The following is a 17,631-nucleotide window of genomic DNA, read 5'->3' as shown; positions in this document are numbered from 1 at the left end:
AGCCTGAACACCTTCCAACCCCGACACCCCACAGGCGCTGTATAATCTCAATGGGTTTAGTGCCCCCCATGATGATAATCCTGCCCCTACTGACATTCCTTCGCCTATCCACAGATATGTAGAACGGTTGAAAGGCATGTCCCTCCTAGTGCGGGCTGAATCGGACGGGTCATTACTGTTAGAGTCAAGAATCCAAGCAGATACTGCATATCAGAAGCAACAGGGCACGCTCATAGTGTGGTCAGAAGGAGAGAACTTTGATTTGGCCCTGAGTTTTCAAGAGAAGGCCGGCTGTGACGAAATATGGGAAAAAATATGTCAGGTATGTAATTGTAATGAGTACAGCGTCTGCACTCTGAGGGGTGAGTAGGGATGTTACAGTTCTGGAGGTGGGAAGTACAGTACATGCACCTGCACTGAAGGATGGGTGAGAATGTTACAGTTGAGGGCCACTAAGTGTAGTGTCAGCTCACTTCTGTCAAGAGTGATTGAACAAATGATGGTGTGTGTGTTTCCTCATATTTGGGGAGAGGGTGACCCTACCACGGTGGGACATGACCACTGCATTAAAATTAAATTAAATTAAATTAAAATTATATATTGTGTATCTTTATACGTATATGCTTCTAAACTGTTGTATTCTGAGCACCTCTGGAAAAACAGTGATAATGTGTGAGTGTGGTGAAAGTGTTGAATGATGATGAAAGTATTTTTGTTTTTGGGGATTTTCTTTTTTTTGGGTCACCCTGCCTCGGTGGGTCACCCTGCCTCGGTGGGTCACCCTGCCTCGGTGGGTCACCCTGCCTCGGTGGGTCACCCTGCCTTGGTGGGTCACCCTGCCTCGGTGGGTCACCCTGCCTCGGTGGGTCACCCTGCCTTGGTGGGTCACCCTGCCTTGGTGGGTCACCCTGCCTCGGTGGGTCACCCTGCCTTGGTGGGTCACCCTGCCTTGGTGGGTCACCCTGCCTTGGTGGGTCACCCTGCCTTGGTGGGTCACCCTGCCTTGGTGGGTCACCCTGCCTCGGTGGGAGACGGCTGACTTGTTGAAAAAAAAAAATAATTATTTGTTGGATTTGTCCCTGACCTTTGAAGAAAAGTTGATACCTAATGTACAATTGTTGAGAGATCTTCAGTTGAGTGTTTTATGTATGTTTTTTTGAATTAAGACATTAATAATTCAGGGTTTGGGATATTTGCTGTTTGGAGGGACGTCTCAAATGAATATACAGGGGAACCTGATTTTTTGTTTGCCCTAGTCTATGTAAAACTATAGTTATTCTCTTTAAAATGTATTTTTTGTTGGAGTGTGAGCAGGGTAATATTTAGTGAAGGGATTCAGGGAAACCGGTTATTTTCATATAGTCGGACTTGAGTCCTGGAAATGGGAAGTACAATGCCTGCACTTTAAAGGAGGGGTTTGGGATATTGGCAGTTTGGAGGGATATGTTGTGTATCTTTATATGTGTATGCTTCTAGACTGTTGTATTCTGAGCACCTCTGCAAAAACAGTGATAATGTGCGAGTGTGGTGAAAGTGTTGAATGATGATGAAAGTACAGTGGACCCCCGGTTAACAAACTTTTTTCATTCCAGTAGTATGTTCAGGTGCCAGTACTGACCGAATTTTTTCCCATAAGGAATATTGTGAAGTAGATTAGTCCATTTCAGACCCCCAAACATACATGTACAAACGCACTTACATAAATACACTTACATAATTGGTCGCATTTGGAGGTGATCGTTAAGCGGGGGTCCACTGTATTTTCTTTTTGGGGATTTTCTTTCTTTTTTGGGTCACCCTGCCTCGGTGGGAGACGGCCGACTTGTTGAAAAAAAAAAAAAAAAAAAAATTTCCTATAAGAAATAATGTAAATCCAATTTATCCATTCTAGACACCCAAAAATATTAACAAATAACACATTGAGAATAACCGGTTATTTTTATATAGCCGGCCTTGAGTACTGGAAATGGGAGGTACAATGTCTGCACTTTAAAGGAGGAGTTCGAGATAGTGGCAGTTTGGAGAGAGATGTTATATATCTTTGTGTGCTTCTAAACTGTTGTTCTGAGCACCTCTGCAAAGACAGTAATTATGTGTGAGTGTGGTGAAAGTGTTGAATGATGACGAAAGTATTTTCTTTTTCGGTCACCCTGCCTCGGTGGGTCACCCTGCCTCGGTGGGTCACCCTGCCTCGGTGGGTCACCCTGCCTCGGTGGGTCACCCTGCCTCGGTGGGTCACCCTGCCTCGGTGGGTCACCCTGCCCCGGTGGGTCACCCTGCCTCGGTGGAAGATGGCCGACTTGTTGAAAAAAAAAAATTATAGCTTTACATACAGACTAGGGTATACGAAAACCCAGGTTCCACTGTATACTGTGTTGAATCTGCGTGACTGGCAAGATAGTGATAGTGCGAATGATGGTGAAAGTGTTTCTGTTTTTGAGTTGCCCTGCCTTGGTGGGAGACGGCCAGCAGCGTGTTCAAAAAAATAATCAGTAGTAAGATAGAAATTATAAAAAAAATCCGATGTAGTAGAGGAAATCAACATTTCTAAAATTAATTTTTGGCTTTATTTTTCCATACATGTATCATAACATTTTGCAGAGTGGATTTTTGACCTCTGTGGAAAATACACTGTATCTGTTATATTGAGGGAGAGTATGAGAATGTTTAATGAATGATGTGAGAGAGAATGAGAATGTTTAATGAATGATGTGAGAGAGAATGAGAATGTTTAATGAATGATGTGAGAGAGAATGAGAATGTTTAATGAATGATGTGAGAGAGAATGAGAGAGAATGAGAATGTTTAATGAATGATGTGAGAGAGAATGAGAGAGAATGAGAATGTTTAATGAATGATGTGAGAGAGAATGAGAATGTTTAATGAATGATGTGAGAGAGAATGAGAATGTTTAATGAATGATGTGAGAGAGAATGAGAATGTTTAATGAATGATGTGAGAGAGAATGAGAATGTTTAATGAATGATGAGAGAAAGAATGAGAGAGAATGAGAATGTTTAATGAATGATGTGAGAGAGAATGAGAATGACAGTGTTGAATGGATGATGAGAGCCTTGTGAAAATACATCACCTGGTTGTAAAGTTGGGAAAAATCGCTGTCTTTGCAGAGGCACTTTGGTACGACAGCTTAGACGTCCCTCCAAATGGCCAATATCCCAACACCCTCCTTTAAAGTGCAGGCATTGTACTCCCCACCCCCAGGACTTTTAAGTCTAGCTAAATGGTTTTCCTGATTTCTGTCAAAATATTATCCTGTTCACACTCCAACAGCTCGTCAGGTCCCAAAAACCATTCATCTCCACTCACTCCTATCTAACATGCTTATGCATGTGCCTGCAATATGTCCAAGCCCCATGCATGCAAAACCCTCCTTTACCCTCCATCCTCTTCAGTTTATATTCAAATGCATGGAAATTGGGTTATAATGGCAGTTTCTTCATTTAAAGGTACAAGGGAAAGATCCCAGTGTAGACATAACTCAAGACATCGTCGAGGAGAGCGAGGACGAGAGATTCGACGATGTGTCAGACTCTAACCCCTGGGTCGAGTTACCCCCGTGTGAGATAGGTAGATTGGAAGACATAAATGAGGTGAGAGTTAACCTTGTAGTGTTCCATCCTGGCAGTGAAGATGAGATCTGAATGATGCTCTTAATGTTATAGATCGGACCTTTCTAAAACCTTTTATTTTTTATCTTTTGCTATTTTTTTCTGTGGCTTTCTTTTAGTTCAGTCATTTTATCGTGTAGAGTCCAGACAGTCATTTTTTGGTGTTTTTTTTTTTTTAATTAGTCTTACTTATGAGCAGTTGGGAACTGCCCTCTTATAAGTCTAGAAGTGGCACAGCTTTAACCCCCCCCCCCCACACACACAGTTTTATACAACACTTCGTAAAATTAACATGGTTCCGTTTGCAGGCACCAGAAAAACTGTCCCCAACTCAAGCTGCTGCCTTGTTGTCGGTCAGCAGGGGAGACCCACCATCCCCTGCCACCCCCAACACACCCGCCAACCCCAGCCACCCCCGAAACACCCCGCACCCTCATCCTTGCCTTCGTGAATGTATATTCAGTTACATTGTCTTAGGAGCTAGCTATGTTTGGAATTGTTTTGATCTTTTAATTACCATATCTTGTATCTACCAAGCAATCATAGAACCCAGTAGGCATACCAGTGTTGCTGAAAGTGGCAAGTAAAGGTATATGTGTTTAAGTCTTAGAATTAACAAAGAAAATAGAAATATTAGACAAGAGATAGCCTATGACCTTAATGAAATGTCGCTTTATACAGTTTACTGACGCGGTATTAGGAACGGAACTTCGTCGTTAAGTGAGGAGAGGCTAAATTTTTTTACTTACAATGGGTTAATCGGAAAGTCACTCCATCATAAGTCGAAGAGAATCTGTATGTTATCAATTTGTACCATCAGGTATTCAGAATTTGTACCATCAAGTATTCAAAATTTGTAGCATCAGGTATTCAAAATTTGTACCATTAAATATTCAAAATTTATACCATCAAGAATTCAAAATTAATCAAAACTTGTTTATAATTGCAGGTGATAAGCAATTGTCTACACTCTCCTGTAAGGCGAGAAAAATTAGCAATAGCCCTAGAAAACGAGGGCTACGTTAAGAAGCTAGTGTCAGTGTTCCACACCTGCGAGGACCTGGAGAACATGGAGGGTCTCCATCTTCTCTATGAAATCTTCAAGAACATCTTTCTGCTCAACAAAAATGCCCTTTTCGAAATTATGTTTGCAGATGATACCATATTTGACATCGTCGGGTGCTTGGAGTACGACCCATCCTCGCCGTACCCAAAGAGACATCGACAGTACCTTAAAAGTATAGCTAAGTTTAAGGAGGTATGTCCATAATTTATGTAGTAAATATAGGCTGGACCTGCTTGTGCAGCAGGTTAAGTTCCCGGCTATCTCTGTGAAATGAAACAGTCTTTTTTCACTTTCAAGTGTATATAAAAGCTTGATAACATATTTACACTATCATATATTAAGTGAGAAGTAGAGCTAGGCCTAAAAAGTACGTATACAGTACACATATTATCGTTATTATTAACACTTCGGCCAATTCCCACCAAGGCAGGGTGGCCCGAAAAACAAAAACTTTCACCATCATTCACTCCATCACTGTCTTGCCAGAAGGGTGCTTTACACTACAGTTTTTAAACTGCAACATTAACACCCCTCCTTCAGAGTGCAGACACTGTACTTCCCATCTCCAGGACTTGAGTCCGGCCTGCTGGTTTCCCTGAATCTCTTCATAAATGTTACCTTCCTCACACTCCAAGTATTAAAAACCATTTGTCTCCATTCACTCCTATCAAATACGCTCATGCATGCCTGCTGGAAGTCCAAGCCCCTCGCACACAAAACCTTTACCCCCTCCCTCCAACCTATCCTAGGCAGACCCCTAACCCACCTTCCTTCCACCACCGATTTATACACTCTTGAAGTCATTCTGTTTCGTTCTATTCTCTCTACATATCCGAACCACCTCAATATCCCTTCCTCAGCCCTCTGGACAACAGTTTTGGCAGTCCCACACCACCTAACTTCCAAACTACGAATACTCTGCATTATATTCACACCGCACATTGCCCTCAGACATGACATCTCCACTGCCTCCAGCCTTCTCCTCGCTGCAACATTCATCACCCATGCCTCACACCCATATAAGAGTGTTGGTAAAACTATACTCTCATACATTCCCCTCTTTGCCTCCAAGGACAAAGTTCTTTGTCTCCACAGACTCCTAAGTGCACCACTCACTCTTTTTCCCTCATCAATTCTATGATTCACCTCATCTTTCATAGACCCATCCGCTGACACGTCCACTCCCAAATATCTGAATACATTCTTAGCTTATAGTGAGTGGTGAATATATTGTTGGAAGTTTGAATAAATAAAGAATGGATATAATTGAAAACCGCTGCATTAGCAAAATGCCATAAAGCAAATCGCTGTAAAGCGGAGCCCACCTATATATACACCTGCCATCTGACTTACGACCACTTGACTTATGACCGTGTTTTTTATGCCAGATTTCTGGGAAATAAACAAGTGTTTGTGTTGTACACAGTGTTTATCCTAAACCTTACAGTATAAAACACAGAACTAACAACATAAAAAGTAAAGTAAAACATGAAATACCAAAATAAAATAATAAAATAAAGTCATTACAAAAATGTTTTGTTGATATTCAGTAGTAAAGTTCGACTTACGACCATTTCGACTTACGACCGGTTTCTCGGAACCGAACTCGGTCGTAAGTCGGATGGTAGGTGTACATTTCTAACTCGTATAGTGGGAAGTTTTTTTAAACTGGTTTCGAGTATTGTTATATTTTAAATCAATTGTGTTTCCAGGTAATCCCCATAGAAAACAGTGAGCTTCTAAGTAAGATTCATCAAACGTATCGTGTACAGTACATCCAGGACGTGGTCTTACCCACCCCAGCGGTGTTCGAGGAGAACATGTTGTCTACACTCTCATCCTTTATCTTCTTCAACAAAGTGGAGATTGTTTCTCTCATACAGGTAAGTCTAGTGTATCAAGGTAGTTGTTGTGTACAGGTAAGTTCAGTGTTTCAGGGTGGAGTTTGTGTACAGGTAAGTCTAGTGTATCGGGGTGGTTGTTGTGTACAAGTAAGTCTAGTGTATCAGGGTGGTTGTCGTGTGCAGGTAAGTCTAGTACGTATAACAGGGTGGTTATCGTGTACAGGTAAGTCTAGTGTATCAGGGTGGTTGTCGTGTGCAAGTAAGTCTAGTACGTATAACAGGGTGGTTATCGTGTGCAGGCAAGTCTAGTGTATCAGGGTGGTTGTCGTGTGCAAGTAAGTCTAGTACGTATAACAGGGTGGTTATCGTGTGCAGGCAAGTCTAGTGTATCAGGGTGGTTGTCGTGTGCAAGTAAGTCTAGTACGTATAACAGGGTGGTTATCGTGTGCAGGCAAGTCTAGTGTATCAGGGTGGTTGTCGTGTGCAGGTAAGTCTAGTACGTATAACAGGGTGGTTATCGTGTACAGGTAAGTCTAGTGTATCAGGGTGGTTGTCGTGTGCAGGTAAGTCTAGTACGTATAACAGGGTGGTTATCGTGTGCAGGCAAGTCTAGTGTATCAGGGTGGTTGTCGTGTGCAAGTAAGTCTAGTACGTATAACAGGGTGGTTATCGTGTGCAGGCAAGTCTAGTGTATCAGGGTGGTTGTCGTGTGCAAGTAAGACTATTACATCAAAATGCTCACCTTTGTGAGAAGGAACTTAATGGGGTCCCTGAAGCCATTCCTGATCAGGACTGTAATTAACCATTTATAGCTAAGAAAGTAATGCTTTGCCCATGGTGTCCTGTACCCATTATGTTAATTTTATTTTTTCTTGGCGAACCGGCTGTATCCCACCAAGGCAAGGTGGCCCAAAAAGAAAAACGAAAGTTTGTCTCTTTAAATTTAGTAATATATACAGGAGAAGAGGTTACTAGCACCTTGGTTCCAGCATTTTAGTTGCCTCTCACGACATGCATGGCTTATGGAGGAAGAATTCTGTTTTACTTCCCCATAAAGATAAGAGGAAATAAAAAAGAAAATAGAAGAAAACTCAGAGGGGTGTGTGTATATATATATATATTTTTTTTTTTCAACAAACCGGCCGTATCCCACCGAGGCGGGGTGGCCCAAGAAAAGCAAAAGTTTCTCTTTTAAATTTAGTAATTTATATGGGAGAAAGGGTTACTAGCCCCTTGCTCCTGGCATTTTAGTCGCTTCTTACAACACACATGGCTTACGGAGGAAGAATTCTGTTCCACTTCCCCATGGAGATAAGAGGAAATAAACAAGAACAAGAACTAGTAAGAAAATAGAAGAAAGCCCAGAGGGGTGTGTATATATATACTTGTACATGTATGTGTAGTGTGACCTAAGTGTAAGTAGAAGTAGCAAGACGTACCTGAAAGCTTGCATGTTTTTTCTTTCTTTCAACACACCGGCCGTATCCCACTGAGGCGGGGTGGCCAAAAAAGGAAACGAAAGTTTCTCCTTTTACATTTAGTAATATATACAGGAGAAGAGGTTACTAGCCCCTTGCTCCCGGCATTTTAGTCGCTTCTTACAACACGCATGGCTTACGGAGGAAGAATTCTGTTCCACTTCCCCATGGAGGTAAGAGGAAATAAACAAGGACAAGAACTAGAAAGAAAACCCAGAGAGGTGTGTATGGATATGCTTGTACATGTATGTGTAGTGTGACCTAAGTGTAAGTAGAAGTAGCAAGACGTTCCTGAAATCTTGCATGTTTATGAGACAAAAATGGACACTAGTAATCCTATCATCATGTAAAACAATTACAGGCTTTCGTTTTACACTCACTTGGAAGGACAGCAGTACCTCACTGGGTGGTTGCTGTCTACCAATTTGCTACCACAGGCAGTAGTACCTCCCTCTTTAGTTTCTCTCCTTTCTCCAGTAATCATTTCTGGGTCTTCGTTTCCTTGTTTTCCCTTATTTTTCATTTATGGCAGTGGGTTTGATGTGCAGTTTTTGTGCTCTTTGCTTCCTGGGTTTTTGCTTACTTTCAGTAATAATTTGAGGAATGCCAACAGGCCTAGTGAAACGTGATTTAAAAAATAAAATGCCTATTGATTTTGTCTAGTGTGTTTGAAATTTTTTTTTTTCAATTTTTTTTTTACATTCTGGCTGTCTCCCACCGAGGCAGAGCGACCTGAAGAGAAATAGGAAAGCTTTTCTTTTTTACATTTAGTAATTTATACAGGAGGTGTTACTAGCACCTTATTATCAGCGCTTTAGTCGCCTCTTATGACACGCATGGCTGTTTTTTAAGTTCTCATATATAGCCATGAGAGTGTTGCTCAGACATCTCATCTTGTGTTGCAGGAAGACCAGTTTTGAAGTTGTTCTCACTATGTAGCTATGATAATCTTGCTTAGACAACTCTTTACTTTTTTGTGTTGCAGGAAGATGAAAGATTTTTGAGCGAGTTGTTTCACCAGTTGGGTGGTGACGAGGACGTACCAACGGAAAAGCGGCGAGATCTCGTCCTGTTTCTCAAAGAGTTCTGTACTTTTTCACAAACCCTCCAGCCTACCAGCAGAGAAGCGTTCTTTAAAGTGAGTATGTGACTGATGTGTGAGGTGCTCCTGGGGAGGTGTGAGGGGTGAGGAGGTGGGTGAATACAGCCTCTACTCACTTAGCTATGTACTTGTATACTGACGACTTGGACTTACGACGGGCTCTCTGACTAGTATGCATACCTAAATAATGTATATTAGAGCTGATTTCCTCTATTCTGTTTATTACAATATACAGTTACACTACTGTATAAACAGTTAAAAATATACCAGAAATGTTATAAATGGTGCAAAGGTGACATTAAAACAATATAAAAAATGGTTGACACAAACCCACTACCATTAGTATGCTTCTCACTTAGCGAAGAATTTGTTTACCAACGTGGTCTTAGGAACGGAACTCTGTCATCAAGTGAGGAGAGGCTATACTGTCACCCCTCCTCAGTCAGTCGGTAAGATGAGAAATTAGACACGTGTGCAACACCTGGGTATCTTTATTTGAAGTTTTTTTCTCAACAAGTGGCTTTATCAACTCAGTACATAGATTAATTGAAGGAGATGAATGAAACTGGTGACAGTGGGTGAGGTAATCAGTCCCTAAACCTTGCAGAACAGTAGACAGAAGACGGAGGATTAGGTAATCAGTCCCTCAATCTTGCAGAACTATACACAGAAGACGGTGTAGGATTAGGTAATCAGTCCCTCAGCCTGGAAGACAGTGCTTAGTATCATAGTCACTAAGATAGTAACTTCATCAATGCTGGAATGAGAATATCAAGAGGCACGTAAGTTCCCCCCGTCTTCTAATAACATGCTCATTTTACCACTATAATCTACCTTGTACAGTGGAACCTCAAATATCGAACTTTCTTCGGTCCAGAAGGCTGTTCGAGTGCCACTACCGAACGAATTTATTTCCATCAGGAATAATGTAAATTAGATTAGTCCATTTAAGACCCTGAAAAATACACTTATAAAAGCACTTACAAAAATACACTTACGTAATTGGTTGAGTTGGGAGCAGTTTGATTTTTGAGGTTCCACTGTACATAATACCACATTCGCATTGTTTCATAAGGTGAAGTCCAGGATCTTTCCTTAATTCATGGTATAACTTAATAAATCTGTGATGACAATTGTGTTGGAGAGGTCTGAGCAAAGCCCAGACCTCTCCAACACAATTGTCCTCAAAGATTTGTTAAGTTGTACAGTACTGTGAATTAAGGAAAGAAACTAGACTTTACCTTACAAAACAGACAAAACAAATGTGATGGGAATTATAGACAAAGTAGATTTTAGTGGTAAAACGAATATGCTGTCAGAAGATGGGGGAACTTACGTGCCTCTTAAAGTTCCCATACCTAATGATATCCTCAGTGCCCTACCGGAGTTTTCCCAACTTTTTTTTTTCAACAAGTCGGCCGTCTCCCACTGAGGCAGGGTGACCCACCGAGGCAGGGTGACCCAAAAAAGAAAGAAAATCCCCCAAAAAGAAAATACTTTCATCATCATTCAACACTTTCACCACACTCACACATTATCACTGTTTTTGCAGAGGTGCTCAGAATACAACAGTTTAGTAGCATATACATATAAAGATACATAACATATCCTTCCAAACTTGGGCTGACAAATTTCAACACCTTGTATGATCCCTGTCCCTTGGGATGGAATATGACAGTGAAACATAACTAGCTTTTTCTCACTTGTTGACAACAAATTAAATACAGTGGACCCCCAGTTTACGATCAGCTCCCAATGCGACCAATTATGTAAGTGTATTTATGTAAGTGCGTTTGTATGTGTATGTTTGGGGGTCTGAAATGGACTAATCAAATTCACAATATTCCTTATGGGAACAAATTCGGTCAGTAATGGCACCTGAACATACTTCTGGAATGAAATAATATCGTAAACCGGGGGTCCACTGTACTTCATTACCAAATACATGTATGTTTTTTATGTAAATTATATAACATTTGTAATAATAATTATTCCTATCAGTACATGGTACAACTTTTACAGACCATAGCTGACAACTATATAGAAAGTCCCTGGTTATGCAAAGCATTTCAGGCAACGTAGGTCAATATTCTCCCCCAGGATGGTACCCACAACAGGTGATTAACACCCAAGTACCTTCATGCTACAGGTGTTTCACCCGTGATGGATTGATCCCTTCATTGTGTCAACTGAGGTTGTGAGCTAAGATACTTAAAATATGATAGAACCTATGCATTGTATCTACAGGAGTGCCTTGCTTATACAGCAGATTGGGTTCCAGACTACTGCTGTAAAGTGAATCATTACGTGCGAGACAGACGGCTCCCTGCTCCCCCCTCTTTTTTTCACTTTCAAATACGTATAGAAGCCTGATAACATACTTACACTATCATATGTTAAGTGAGCAATAGAGCTAGGTCTAAAAAAATGCACATACAGTACACACATTACTTACTTTAAAATATTTTTGTACTTAGCTTATACAGTGGACCCCCGCTTTACGATCAGCTCCCAATGCGACCAATTATGTAAGTGCGTTTGTATGTGTATGTTTGGGGGTCTGAAATGGACTAATCTAATTCACAATATTCCTTATGGGAACACATTCATTCAGTAATGGCACCTGAACATACTTCTGGAATGAAATAATATCGTAAACCGGGGCTCCACTGTAGTGAGTAGTGAATATATTTATTGTAGCAAGTCTGGCAGTTTGGAGGGATATGTTGTGTATCTTTATACGTACTATATGCTTCTAAACTGTTGTGTTCTGAACACCTCTGCAAAAACAGTGATTATGTGTGAGTATGGTGAGTGTTGAATGATGAAAGTATTTTCTTTTTGGGGATTTTCTTTCTTTTTTGGGTCACCCTGCCTCGGTGGGAGACGACTGACTTGCTGAAAAAAAAAAAAGTCTGCATAAATGAAGAATAGGTATAATTGAAAGCCGCTGTTTTAGCAAGAAACTGTATACATATACAAAAAATATTTAAGATAAAAATAACATTTAAGTTTACATCAAATAGAATTTTGGAAGTCATAATTACCATCGTATGGGTGTTTGTGGGAAACAATCAGGCTGCAGCATTAGTGTTAAAAACAGCAGTTATTACTGGGATACCTCCCCTCAAGGAAGGTTCCTTGATGTTGGTGAGGGGCTCTTGATTTAGGGAATTGGATCTGTGCTCCAGTTCCCCGAATTAAGCCTGAATGCCTTCCACATCCCCCCCCCCCAGGCGCTGTATAATCCTCCGGGTTTAGCGCTTCCCCCTTGATTATAATAATAATACCGGGATACCTCAGGGATATGTTTAAAAGACAATATTCAAAATAAAGTTGCTAGTAATGGCAAATCAATTGATCAACAAACAAAGAGAGATAGCAGAGGGCAACGAGTGACTAGCTCCCTTAAGGTTTACTACACAAATAGTAGGAGTCTAAGAAATAAGATAGATGAGCTAAGATTACTTGCAAGTGTAGGTAATATAGATATTATTGGTATAACAGAGACCTGGTTCAGCCTGAAAGATAGAGAAATGCCTTCTGAATGCAACATACAGGGTTATAAACTATTCCACACTGACAGGGTCAACAGGAAGGGTGGTGGAGTGGCGATGTATGTCAGAGAAAATTTAAATTGTTGTCTTAGACATGATATAGGATTAGAAACATAGGACACAGAATCTGTTTGGCTACAGTTTCTCGGGGGCCATGACAAATTAATTTTGGGTGTGATTTATAGGCCCCCAAACCATGATAGGGAGTGCAGTAAGCTGTTATGGGACGAAATTCATAAGGCATCTAGATACGAAAATGTTGTGATAATGGGAGATTTTAACTTTAGACAAATTGATTGGAACAATTTGACAGGAAATCTTGAGTCTAGTGACTTTCTTGGTACGGTTCAGGATTGCTTTTTAGAACAAGTTGTGACAGAACCAACTAGAGGAAACAATCTGCATGACTTGGTTCTTGCCAACAAAGATTCACTAATTAATAATCTTGAGGTTAATGATGAGCTTGGGGAAAGTGATCACAAATCACTTAGTTACAATATATCATGGAATTACTCAGATAACTGCAATCAAATCTGTCCCAGATTTTCGCTTGGCCGACTTCATGGGACTGAAAAATTACCTGGGTGGGCTAAATTGGGATGTCCTGACTATGGGTCAGGTAGGTGATCCTGGTTGCCAATATGACGTTTTTCAGAGCATAGTTCTAGCTGCTCAGACAACTTTTGTTCCGAGTAGGGAAATTAGATCTAACAAAAATGATCCCAAATGGATGAACAATAGATTAAAACATCTCATTGGTCAAAAGAGAGGCATATATAGGCGTATCAAAAGAGGGGATGGGCAGTTAAGAAATCAATACATGTATATTCAATTAAAGAGAGAAATAAAGAAAGGAATAAGAAAAGCATAAAGGGATTATGAGGCTAAGGTCGCAAAGGATTCAAAGACTAACCCAAAAGGGTTCTTTCAGGTATACAGAAGTAAGATTAGGGACAAGATTGGCCCACTTAAGAGTAACTCTGGTCAGATCACTGACAGTGATAAGAATATGTGTGAAATTCTCAGTATCTACTTCCTCTGTTTTCACCCAGGAAAATACTAGCGATATTCCTGAAATAATAGATTCTGTAGAACAGGATGATGATAAACTATGCACAATTGCGGTAACTAGTAACATGGTCCTCAGACAAATAGAGAAACTAAAACCTAACAAATCCCCAAGTCCTGATGAACTGTTTGCAAGGGTGTTAAAGGAATGTAAAGAGGAAATTAGCATACCTTTGGCTAATCTTTTTAACATATCACCACAAACTGGCATAGTGCCTGATAAGTGGAAAATGGCAAATGTAATACCTATTTACAAGGCAGGTGACAGGTCCTTGGCTTCGAACTATAGACCAATAAGCCTTACCTCCATAGTGGGAAAATTTATGGAATCAATAATTGCCGAAGCAATTCGTAGCCATCTTGATAGGTACAGATTGATTAATGAATCTCAACACGGTTTTACAAAGGGGCGTTCCTGTCTTAGGAATTTACTAACTTTTTTCACTAAGGTGTTTGAGGAGGTAGATCATGGTAATGAATATGATATTGTGTATATGGACTTAAGTAAGGCTTTTGGTAGAGTTCCACACCAGAGGCTATTGAGGAAACTTAAGGCACACAGAATAGGATGAGAAATTTTTTTTCCTGGGTCGAGGCATGGCTGACAAATAGGCAGCAGAGAGTTTGCATAAATGGGGAGAAATCAGAATGGGGCATGTCACAAGCGGTGTTCCTCAGGGGTCAGTGTTGGGCCCTTTGTTGTTCACAATTTACATAAACGACATAGATGAGGGAATAAATAGCGACATCAGCAAATTTGCTGATGACACCAAAATAGGCCGTCCAATTCATTCTAATGAGGACACTAGAGCACTCCAGGATGATTTGAATAGACTGATGCAGTGGTCGGAGAAGTGGCAGATGCAGTTTAATATTGACAAATGCAAAGTTCTAAATATTGGACAGGTAAATAACCATGCCACATATAAACTAAATAATGTTGATCTTAATATTACTGATTGCAAAAAGGATTTAGGAGTTCTGGTTAGCAGTAATCTAAAACCAAGACAACAGTGCATTAGTGTTCGCAATAAAGCTAACAGAATTCTTGGCTTCATATCTAGAAGTATAAATAATAGAAGTCCTCAGGTTGTTCTTCAACTCTATATATCCTTTGTTAGGCCTCATTTAGATTATGCTGCTCAGTTCTGGTCACGGTATTACAGAATGGATGTAAATGCTCTGGAAAACATACAGAGGAGGATGACAAAGATGATCCCATGTATCAGAAATCTTCCCTATGAGGATAGACTGAGGCCCTGAATCTGCACTCTCTCGAAAGGCGTAGAATTACTCTCTCGAAAGGGGATTACGATTGAGGTGTATAAATGGAAAACAGGAATAAATAAAGGGGATGTAAATAGCGTGCTGAAAATTTCCAGCCAAGACAGGACTCTCAACAATGGTTTCAAGTTGGAAAAATTCAGATTCAGGAAGGATATAGGAAAGCACTGGTTTGGTAATGGAGTTGTGGATGAGTGGAACAAACTCCCAAGTACAGTTATTGAGGCTAAAACGTTGTGTAGTTTTAAAAATAGGTTAGATAAATACATGAGTGGGTGTGGGTGGGTGAGAGTTGGACCTGACTAGCTTGTGGTGCTGGGTCTGGTGCTGTGCTCCTTCCTTGAGTGGAGGTGACCAGACTGGGTAGGTCATTTTGTTAATCCGGGGGGGACATGGACCTGCTCCGCATGGGTCAGTAGGCCTGTTGCCGTGTTCCTTCTTTCTTACGTTCTTATGTAAGGTGAAGTCCAGGATCTTTCCTTAATTCATGGTATAACTTCACAAATCTTTGAGGGCAAACTTGGTTAGTGTATATGAATTACATGTTGAGTTACATATTATGATTAGGTTTTGTGACCTTATAATGTATGATTGAGTGCATTTATAATGTATTTCATTGCAAGTAATTTAAAAAGTTTAGATGGGGGTATTTGCACTCTTATAATTGTCTGGCACATTAATTAGAAACCGATGATTGATTACCATCAGTCACTACCTGACCTGACCCACATGTAACCCAGTCCTACAAGACCCAGGTGAACTGATGGCACTCTTTACCACTGCCTATCTAGACTCTGTCCAGCCTGGGGGTCTTATCAGCGCTGGAGATCACTCTAGGGCTCGACGATGCTGTCATTAAAGCTGCCTCCATAGACATTCTCAGTTACATCGTGGAGTTCTCCCCGTCCATGGTGCGGGAGTACATGATGCAACAGCAGCATAAAACAGAGGAGGTAAGTACCAGTCACTTGTCCTGTTCTCTTAGAACCACTTGCTACAGTGGTAACTACCAATCACTCATCCTGTCTTAGAACCACTTGCTACAGTGGTAACTACCAGTCACTCATCCTGTCTTAGAACCACTTGCTACAGTGGTAACTACCAGTCACTCATCCTGTCTTAGAACCACTTGCTACAGTGGTAACTACCAGTCACTCATCCTGTCTTAGAACCACTTGCTACAATGGTAACTACGAGTCACTTACCCTGTTTTCTTGTTTTAGAACCATTGCTACAGTTTGTGTGCAAAAATCTTTTTTTTTTTTTTATGCACCGGCAGTGTCCCACAGAGGCAGGGTGACCTAAAAAAATAATTGAAAGCTTTTCTTTTTACATTTAGTAATTTATACAGGAGATGGGGGTTACTAGCACCTTGCTCCCGGCATTTTAGTCGCCTCTTATGACACGCATGGCTTAATGAGGGAGAATTCTGTTCCATTTCCCCCCGTGGAGAAAATTTCATTTTGCAGTGTTTATCGCCTTGCATTGTTATTCACCAACTCTTTACGCGTTAGGGGCTTGATTATCCATTAGAATTTTGTGAGTATGATTGATCAGGGTGAATGAAGGCAAGTGGGTGTTATCATTTGATGCACTGTTGGGGTGTGAGTAAGGAAACCCAGTTAGCCAGACTTAAGTTCTGGAGGTGGGAAGTGTATTGCCTACACTCTTAACCCTTTCAGAGTGGGTCCCGTTGTGCTATGGCTTTGAGGCCCAGGTCTGTCCTATTCTGTGTGATGAGCTCGGCTCTCATATAAACTGTGAGTGGTATAAGAGATTGGGTCTGTGCAGTCAGCGTGCACCATACAAGAAAAATCCTGCATACATAGCGCATAATGGAGATAATAAAAACTCCGACCGTGATTTTGGTTTAAAACGGCGACTTTGCATATTTCGTATGGTTTTTATAGTTGCATTTTTAGTTTTTTGGTCTCATTTAACAGAAGATTTATTACAGAAATAGAGATGATTTTGATTGGTTTCAGGACTGAAAGTAGCTTGAAACTGAGCTCAAAGTAGCAGAAATGTTCAATTTTTGCCGATATCCAAGAGTAAACAAATTACTTCACCGCTTACTTTAATTGCAAAAATTTTGCCTCACATACCGCTTAAAAACCCGCTTACCGATTTTCGTCCGAGACGCGTCCAATGTGCGGCCTGAGCCACGCTCACATGTTCCGCCGGTGGCATTGTTTACCAGCCAGCCTCCGCGGTAACATCCAAGCATACAATCGGAATATTTCGTATTATTACAGTGTTTTCGGTGCTTTTTCTGGAAAATAAGTGACCATGGGCCCCAAGAAAGCTTCTAGTGCCAACCCTACAGCAATAAGGGTGAGAATTACAATAGAGATGAAGAAAAAGATCATTGATAAGTATGAAAGTGGAGTGCATGTCTCTGAGCTGGCCAGGTTGTATAATAAACCCCAATCAACCATCGCTACTATTGGTGGTACAGCTGCTGCTGCTGCTGCACTGTCAGCTGCTGCTGCTGCTGTAGCACCGTTGTTGGTGTGGCTTATTGAGAATACCAAGAAACAATTAACCCCAGAGGATTTGCCACCCAGGATAACCCAAAAAAGTCAGTGTCATCGAAGACTGTC

General features: G+C 40.9%; 1 protein-coding gene across 3 annotated transcripts in view; it reads left to right on the top strand.

Moving 5' to 3' along the window:
• LOC128702526 (serine/threonine-protein phosphatase 4 regulatory subunit 3) overlaps positions 1 to 17,631 on the top strand; it is a 93,799-nt gene that overhangs the window by 21,416 nt on the left and 54,752 nt on the right. For all 3 annotated transcript variants that reach the window (XR_011391199.1, XM_070080483.1, XM_070080484.1), the window contains exons 3-8: positions 115 to 322; positions 3,468 to 3,611; positions 4,579 to 4,887; positions 6,408 to 6,578; positions 9,003 to 9,155; positions 15,820 to 15,981. Coding sequence is in view for 2 of the 3 variants with exons in the window: in XM_070080483.1 (XP_069936584.1) it covers positions 115 to 322; positions 3,468 to 3,611; positions 4,579 to 4,887; positions 6,408 to 6,578; positions 9,003 to 9,155; positions 15,820 to 15,981 (1,147 nt within the window). In the remaining variant the exon portion in view is untranslated. The remainder of the gene's footprint in view (positions 1 to 114; positions 323 to 3,467; positions 3,612 to 4,578; positions 4,888 to 6,407; positions 6,579 to 9,002; positions 9,156 to 15,819; positions 15,982 to 17,631) is intronic.

Source organism: Cherax quadricarinatus, unplaced genomic scaffold, assembly GCF_038502225.1.
Source record: "Cherax quadricarinatus isolate ZL_2023a unplaced genomic scaffold, ASM3850222v1 Contig511, whole genome shotgun sequence".
In the NCBI taxonomy this organism is placed as follows: Eukaryota; Metazoa; Arthropoda; class Malacostraca; order Decapoda; family Parastacidae; genus Cherax; species Cherax quadricarinatus.
This window is presented reverse-complemented; position numbering and strand designations above follow the sequence as displayed.